The sequence below is a fragment of the Ascidia mentula genome, chromosome 4, assembly GCF_947561715.1.
Source record: "Ascidia mentula chromosome 4, kaAscMent1.1, whole genome shotgun sequence".
Lineage (NCBI taxonomy): Eukaryota > Metazoa > Chordata > Ascidiacea > Phlebobranchia > Ascidiidae > Ascidia > Ascidia mentula.
The window spans coordinates 20,182,245-20,190,676 of record NC_138569.1 but is presented as its reverse complement, the minus strand read 5'-3'; the positions used below and the strand labels follow the sequence as shown (position 1 = coordinate 20,190,676).

At 39.9% G+C, this 8,432-nt stretch overlaps 2 protein-coding genes across 2 annotated transcripts; both read left to right on the top strand.

The window, feature by feature from the left end:
• Positions 1-3,308: 3,308 nt before the first annotated feature.
• Positions 3,309-6,098, top strand: LOC145898277 (melatonin receptor type 1B-like). The gene is made up of 7 exons (XM_082986708.1): positions 3,309-3,542; positions 3,709-3,857; positions 4,080-4,194; positions 4,727-4,884; positions 5,089-5,299; positions 5,448-5,575; positions 5,765-6,098. Exons 1-7 carry the CDS (start codon positions 3,309-3,311, stop codon positions 5,790-5,792), a joined length of 1,023 nt encoding a protein of 340 aa, XP_082842834.1. The 3' UTR covers positions 5,793-6,098.
• Positions 6,099-6,959: 861 nt separating this feature from the next.
• Positions 6,960-8,350, top strand: LOC145899471 (uncharacterized). Its single transcript, XM_082988258.1, has 4 exons — positions 6,960-6,987; positions 7,235-7,327; positions 7,516-7,715; positions 7,979-8,350. Exons 1-4 carry the CDS (start codon positions 6,960-6,962, stop codon positions 8,348-8,350), a joined length of 693 nt encoding a protein of 230 aa, XP_082844384.1.
• The last annotated feature ends 82 nt before the right edge of the window (positions 8,351-8,432 follow it).

Genomic DNA, 8,432 nt, shown 5'->3' with positions numbered 1-8,432 from the left:
TTATGAATAAACATCATTTTGAACAAAATACTTGATATGAATGACCATCCTGTCCCTGACAATAATTTGTATGTTTGTTCTTTCAGTTTTGGGTATCGTATAACAGAAATTTAACTGTTGACTAACGTTTTCTCATAAAATTATTTACTAGACATTTTCATTTATTATGCATGTATTGATGTATTTTGTTTACTGTTTTTTGTAAACACTGAAATTTCATCATCATCTCACTATCAGCCATAATGAAAGTAATATTTCAAAGGCTTTTCTGTATACTGTAGCATTTGTGTAGCGGCAAAACACAAGCGCTACAATATCGCCTTTCCATACAAATTAGGAAAACAGGTACAATAGAGTTAAAATCAACACCGCTTCAAATTGCAGTAAAAGAGAATAATAAAATAAAGCAATGCGAAGTTTGAATTATACTCCTTTTAACAGGGAGTAAAGTCAAGATATGGTGTTGGTGGAAACCACTTACCTGCTAAACAGAGGCTGTTGAAGCTTGATGTCAAGAAAAACAGAATCACGAAAAAGTGCTCCATGTTCCAGCTCATTACACAAAGCAACTGCAAATCCAAATATCGTTTTACTAGCTCGAAAACCCATGAAAACTACCTGTTGCAACCTACCTTTATATTGTTACTCGTCATTCGTAGCCTACGTAAGACACAATCATTGTAATTTACTTCCTGAGGTGATGTCACATTGGCGTGCTCCAACCTCTAACTGTGCATGGTAATACCACTGAATAGCAAACAATCACTATTGTTTCCGAACTTGTGGTACGCGAGCACCTTTCCATAATTTGCAGTTATAGTTCGAATTTAAAAAATCTAAGTGATCTCAATATGTTTGTCACTTAATCCCCTAGGTTACTTTGTAGCACTCAACCAGGTGGTACGCGTCGAAATTGTTTTAAAGATTGGGAATCGCTGCTATATATAATCGCTAAAAATAAGTAAGGCTAGAATAGTATGGAATTTAAAACACCGTAACATCTTTACCCCAGAGGTTCCCAAGAGTTGCACCTTTTTGATGTTGCTGGGGCGTCCTAACCTATACTGGAGCCGTGTTTTACTTCCATTTCATAATGCCTATTGCGTGACTTTTGTACAGTTTAATTTTAATATTGCGTGACTTTATTAATATTGCGTGACTTTATTAATATTGCGTGACTTTAGTAATATTGCGTGACTTTTTGGCTGTTATACACTTAACAATTATCGTCATACATAAACAAATTCCTCTCTGAAAATAGTCAAAAACCGTAAAAGTTGCATCCTCAATATCTTTAAAAACGGTCAATATTTTTATTGCTTGCTTGGAGGTTTTGTTAATGGTTGAGTACGTCGAAGTCGAGAACCGCAGTTTGAACCAATTGAAAATACACCACTTGCCTCATAGGCATGGACAAAAGCTTCGCAAAAAGTTGTATGAGTACACAAGAAGTTGTATGAGTGCACAAACTTTTGAAACCAAATGGGTTCGCCAATTGTATTTTTTTAGTCATGATGCATAACAAACACCTGTGACTTGTAATGGTAGTGTTCGTTAAAACTGGATTAGTATCGTTAAAACTTGGGCCTTCCCTATAAGAGATTATATCGAAATCTCTGTTTAAAAATGTGGTCGCAACAAAAACGATGAATTTCCGAAAATATCGTTTGCATTATTGCAGCAATAATCACGTAAATAGATATTTCGCAGTAGGTTTTGAAAAAAGCGTCAATGGATGTTATGTTGTAGCGGAAATTGGTGGGTCTTATGTGCCACCCACGTGTTGCGTAATAGAGACTGACACTTACTGAACTATGTTCTAACGAACAATAAAGCTCGTCGAAACTGTGTGTCATGAAGTATTTTATTGACGCAAAACGACACAGAATCGCCGCGCTCCACCCAAGTTGCGGTTCTGACTGACAAGTTCAACTTTTAGCTCCGGGAACTATCTCCTATCTCAAACACTGCAACAAAAAATTTTGAGGTGCAAATTGTACGGTAATATTGACCGCTTTTTCAGTGCATGTTGTGTAGGTGGGTTCGATTTTATGTTGTTAAATTTGAACTTCAGCCAGGCTTTTGACGTAAAAAGAAATTTCCTTTAGTAGTTATATAGGTTTGTTGACAAAAGGTGATCATCTATGCCATGTAAACTAGAAGTTTGGGAGAAATGCCCTTGTTACAGTGGATAACAGTTTAGACCTGGAAACGCAACCGAATCTAACCGCCTTCAATACGTCAACACATCCTTTAAATATGTGCATTATATTTTTGTCAGTGGAAATAGCTTTTGTGGCGTGGGTTCTGGTCCTTTCGTTGCGGGAAAACTAATCCGCGTTCTGAGCTTGTTAGGTATCGCGGTTGCAAGCGAGGAAGGCAATGCAAATACTGAACGACTGTCATTGACAGCACGACGTTTGCACACGATTTGATGTTTAAGTACCGAAAAATTGCTACAAGAGGATATGAATCAGACATCCGTACAACGACATTTATTGGGCAACAGAAACAAAACCTTACAATACGTTTATTGGGCAAATACGTTTCGAATTTCGACCGAGACGCACTCGTCAATTTACGTGATTCGGGGAAGGGTGTGTAGTTGTGTGAATAACATTAACTTCTATGCAAAAAAAATGTACACAGGAAAGTCTTACAATAGCTGATGCTTTTGTAAAATCTATCAAAAACTGGGTACGTAAGCAACGGGTGGTAACAGTTGTACATAAGGTGAGCTTCAGACAGGTATAAGACCGGGCAGCCAGTCTACAGGTAGGTACATTGACGAACGTTTGTTCAAATATATTAAAAATAGCCGTGCGTAGCCAGTAAGTGGGATCTATTTCATCAACACATTGGTGTCCTTTTGCAAGGGAACTTTTCCGAGAATTTTACTGTGGATCAATGAGTAGGCTGCGGAAATAATGACCTCATACACTCTCGACCAACACTCGATGCGGTTAAAGTGCGCATTCAATGCATCGCGACCGTGTGGTTTTCCAAAAACCACGTTTTCCTCTATTTGTAGTCAACGAATATACCATGAGGGATAACATGCACGACGAGTCAAAGCATGTTTATTAAGCTGTTTCTCTAGTATGTACATCACGGAAATTGTCATGTAACCAGCGGTTGAAGGTAGCGCAGTTAATCTGGAAGCCCTGTTTAAATACGCGCAAAGCAATCTCAGGACCAATTAGTTTGTGGTTATACTCACACAGCAGTTCGTTGTTATTTATGGAATTTAAATGAATTTGTTGGGTGATTGCTTTGCGTTTTACTTATGTTATTTACAGGCCCGTAAAATGAATTTGACAAATGCTTTCGTATCGGACAACATCTCGTGCGAGGTTGCCACTGGCAACCCATGGTGCAACCAATCTGAAATCTCCAAAGCAGTGGAGGTTACTTACTTAATGATAGTAGCGACCGTTGGAACGTTCGGCAACTTGTTGGTCATATTTTCCATTGCTTTTCGTGGAAGAATTCATAAGAATGGAAACATGTTTATCGTCAACCTGGCAGTCGCCGACTTGATGGTGAGTTTGTAAAAAGACATGAAACTTACGCTGTACAGCGTCTACTCGTACTAAATACTTAACGATACAAGTCAAGTGTTTGGCAAGTAAACGGGTCCAACGATTACAAAATGCCATCCCGCTTTTGTGGAAGTAACCAAAGTTCGTCGCGTTTCCTCGTTCGCAGATGACCGGGGTTTTTGTTCCCCTGATTGTCCCCAATGTTTTGTACGGTGACCTCATACTTCCGACGTTTGTGTGCTCACTAAGCGGATTTCTGGCCATTCTGTCCGGCGCGTGCTCTCTCTCAAGCCTGACAGCCATCGCAGCCGACCGGTAAGAAACTACCGTTTGGCATTGATGCAAATACCGCGAAATGCAACAACCACAATGCACGTGAATATATTAATGCTTAATTTCCAAGTATTTTTATTACATGCCGTCAATATTGATCTCGTGTAGAAGCGAAAATTTATTCGAGTTGGAATTGGAAGTGGCCCCTACACTCACCCATATACGTTTTTTCATACACTTTTAGATACTATTCTCCTATTTTAGATACTGGGCTGTAGTGCGAAGTTCCTCCTATCAGACGGTCTTTTCCAAACGACGGACAAACCTCATGATTGTGTTGACGTGGCTGTGGTCGGTAGTATACACAATACCGCCGTTAGTGAACGCCGGTGGAAAGGTGTCCTTCAGGCAAGTGCTTCCTATATACGTGCTCTATAGCTTTTACCCTTAAACTTGTTAGTTACGATTAGGAAGAAGCGTTGTTTCCGACATAACATCTTGACATTTGCTCACGATTAACAAATAACTGTGTCAACGTTGGTGTCTTATGTATCTCACCAACAACAACAACATCACTACCGACATTCCGGAAAGTCACAAACAAATGAATTGTATTGAGGCGCAGACTAAACCTACTAATCTGCTAACCTGACCGACAGGTCGAAACAAAATCCACTATCGGTCGCTCACTCAATATTGGCTCATCCGTATAAGCAATAGAGCCAATAATGTTTTTATGTGAGCTGGCAGACAGGGGCGACTGTTTCAACCTGCTAGGTCTCATCAGTGCAGCCATGGTGTGACTTACAACGATCATGTCAACTAATAGCCGACAAGACTTTTACTTTGTGGTGATATTGACTCATTTGCTTCTAAAGAAAGCGCCGAATCAGTTTTCCATACGTTGTAAGCGGGAAAAAAACTTTATGTCTTGTTTCAGTTACGACAAAAGCGCAATGGCGTGCGTCTGGTCCATGCACACCTCCATACCTTATGACGCTTGCCTCATGACCTTTTGTGTGGCATTGCCATTAATTTTAATTTTCTTTTTCTACTGGAGAATTTTCAGGTAATTGCCGTTGGTAGAAGTAAGTACTATATGCATTCTTTATAGATAACTCGTTTACTACCAATCTTCTAATTTCACAAACCTAGACTTTTCTTTTTCGATCTAATGCTCTTAGCTGTCCACAAACTAAAATCATTAATGCCACACAGAAGTTTTTTTTGAATAATCGTCAACACAACACAGCTATGTAACGCATCTTTGCAGCACTGTCAGGTACCAAAGTCGTCGCATCCGAAACTATCGAAAACAGTCGACTGTAAGCCTTAATGGAAAGATAAAGCGGAACTCCCTGAAACGGGAAATAAATCTATTCAAAACATTGGCAGTGACTGTGCTTGTGTTTGTTTTGTGTTGGACGCCGTATTTGATTGCAGTGCTTTTGGGGAGCGGCAAGATTCCACCAATGTTGCACAAGGTTATGCCAACATTGCATTTATTATTAATTAATTATATCATAGGTTTTCAGTGAGTTTGATTTTTAGAAAACATAATAATTTAATTTGAACAGAAATTGCTGGGTTACTGAACAAAACATTCAGCTAACAATTCGGCTGCTAAAACAGGCTTTCGGCTGGTTGACGTCAACGAATTCGTCACTCAATTTCATAATATACGGCGTGATGAACAAAAACTTCCGCCATGGTTACAAAGTGATATTGGGCCAATGCCTGCACAGAAGCGTCAATCAAAGGTAAGTTGTTTTCAGGTTGCTAGATCCAAATAGGGTCAAAAAAGATAAGCGCTTTTATATCATATTAGTTTTTCTACTTGTTAACCCTAACTAAATGTGTCCAATTGCGTTCGCCCCATACTGTGGCTTCCGGGTTTAAGAAGGACACGTTGTGCTTTGTAAAAATAATCATATTGATTTGATTTGCAGAGTTGAAAGCTCGCGGTCATCGGTATAACGGGAGGGAGGTTGCTTGTTAGATGTATAAAATTTCAGTTCAAGTTCAACATTTTGCAAATTCACAGAACATGTTTTTCTGCTAGTTTTATTTAGATCTTGGTTCATTCTAAAAGTAATTTGGTGAGCGCTTGCACTTAACACAGTTGCAACTAATACAACGTAAAGGCTTTCTTTCAAAGTCAGGAAACGTTTAGCCGTAATGCCGGTGCAATACCGTCAATATAGGCGACATACCGTATACGCAAAGCCATAAGCTCGCATGGTTGTAAAAAAGGTGATAAAAGCAAGCAAACATTGATGATGGGCGACATATCTGACACGTCTGTAGCGCAATGCTGCGACAGTACGCAGATTCTTCGTGACGAATTCATCTTTACACGAGCTTCTGATTCGATAACTTTTATGGTTTATCGGATACTGTTTTATTTTCTGTGTGTTTATTCGCGTAGTTGTTGTTTGCACAATACAAAAGTGATTTGTCTATTGCTGCAGGTTGAAGAAATATTAGTAAGTATATACTATAATTCCCAATGCGTATCAGTGACGCCATGCCTTTGTTTGAAGTGTGTTGTGCCACGTAGTCAGTAGACTGCAAAAGGTTGGCGCAGTAACTGCACGTTGCATACAACTAAGTCGCAACAACAAAGGATTACTTCCTCCCCTGCTCTCAAATAAGAAAAGTCGTCCAATGACAATTATTGGATGTACGCAGTGTCATGACAAAAATGCCGAAAATTCTAATGGGTTAGACCAGTTTAGTCCATGGGTACAACTTTGTGTACGAAGGTCGCCTGACAGGTAGTGCGCATACGCACTTGCGTAATTTTGATTGTTTAACATACTTTGATAATAAATTAACGATGTTCGATCTGCTTTGTAAACATACCATAGAAGACGCTGGTTTTCAATTCTATCCGCGATACTTGCAATGCGCAGTAGCGGACATATGCCTTATCGCTTAGGTGCAGTCTTGACATCTGTCAACACATCATACGTCAATGCCACGTGTGACATTACACAGAGCTTACAATGAATTTAACAGACTTTGGGCCACACTTCGAGAGGACGATATGGAGTTGTGTCAGTCGAGATAAACCCTGGCAATAGAATACTTGCTATAGCTTCAGGCGTATGTGTTCTGTTCTCTATCCAGAGGATTGGAAATATGAGTGCGGGACAGTTCATTCAACCAGGTAATAAGGGTATTATTGCTATGACTACTTGCAAAGCGTGGTGTAAGCTCACCTGCGAAAATGCAACTTTGCCGTGGGTAAATGATAATCCCATATAACGGAGAACGGTTTAACTTCTACATAAATAGTAATCTTAACATTTGTGAGAAATCAACTTTGAAATGCGTGTCTGTTTCTGCATATACGTAGTATTTCTTTTAAAAATGACGAACAAAGGTTGCATAACGCGTTTTCCGTAACATTGCAGGCAGCGCATACTACTTTAAAGGATGGAACACTAACACAGACTCACCACAAGGTAAATTCCCACAGCAAAACCAGCAGAAGTTGTCACCAAAAGGTAAACTCATTTTTAGGTTAGTTTTGCTTGGCCGCGGATACATGACAGTAATAAAGCCGTCAACAATGTAAAATTTGGTTTAATTATCACAGTACATCGAATTGCTTTTTACTCCTTCTGTTTGTTTTTCAATCAACGTAAAGCGGTGTTACCTAACCACAAAGGCGCAAGTTTCAATTTCCTATCAGATTCGTGGAAAACTTGGTCCAATCTGCCACAGCACCTCGACGACGAGCGGTCGAGCTCACGCGGTTCGGGCTCTTTGCCTGATGACGTCATGATGGCGTGTAAGGTTGGGGAAACGCGCGAGATGCAACGTGAGAAGGCCAATAAAGTTGCTACGGCTTGTGCCGGGGGCCGGAAAAACAAGGCTGCCCTCATGTTCCAGGTGAGGAAGATTGTGACTTGTGTGGATGTTTCAGGTGTAAAACAATAATAATGTATTCATGAACATAAATCAAATCCAACAATGAATCGCAACCTAAGATTGCGTTTGTTTTTTGCCATTGCATCCGATATTCCTTCAGAATTGCAACATGTATTGTTGCCTTTATAGAAGAATATACAAACAGTGTAACTTCGCCACCAATTACAAAACGTGAAGGATTTTTTACTGCTAGTTTTCAACTGATGTTTTTTTCATTTCGAAAGAAACGTTTCGAAAGATCGGAAAGGTTTGCTCTTGTCAAGGAGGCACAGGAACGCCCGAAAACACCGGAAATCACAATTCCTGAAAAGAGCGAAGAGGTGGGAGTTGACGAGGAGACGCTTCCTCCACCACCACCGGATCTTGACGATCCTCTTCTCATGGAAACAGAAGTCTTTGATCCGGAGGCACTTAATGTGATAAAAATGTATCACCCCAAGCCGTGGGAATCAATATTCGGAAGAGCACCGTCGCCTCCACCCATACGAGAAGTGAATGATTTTAACAAGAAAACCCGGGGTTTTACTGGTAGTTACGTGTCGCCTTACGGGGCGTACGCTCCCGATGACATTGTGTACGAGACTTGTGATCTGTAAGATTTTTGAGACTGCATAGAATGGGTCGTGTTAATACATGCTCAATGCAAATAAAGTGACGTTTTTTGTTTCTCAATACTTT

Excerpts from the sequence above, each read along its gene's own strand:
- LOC145898277 (XM_082986708.1), top strand. The coding sequence starts at position 3,309 with ATGAATTTGACAAATGCTTTCGTATCGGACAACATCTCGTGCGAGGTT. Across the intron at positions 3,543-3,708 it reads TGGCAGTCGCCGACTTGATG|ATGACCGGGGTTTTTGTTCC; the intron begins GTGAGTTTGTAA and ends CCTCGTTCGCAG. Across the intron at positions 4,195-4,726 it reads TATACACAATACCGCCGTTA|CGGGAAAAAAACTTTATGTC; the intron begins GTGAACGCCGGT and ends ATACGTTGTAAG.
- LOC145899471 (XM_082988258.1), top strand. The coding sequence starts at position 6,960 with ATGAGTGCGGGACAGTTCATTCAACCAG. Across the intron at positions 7,328-7,515 it reads GCAGAAGTTGTCACCAAAAG|ATTCGTGGAAAACTTGGTCC; the intron begins GTAAACTCATTT and ends ATTTCCTATCAG. Across the intron at positions 7,716-7,978 it reads AGGCTGCCCTCATGTTCCAG|AAACGTTTCGAAAGATCGGA; the intron begins GTGAGGAAGATT and ends TCATTTCGAAAG.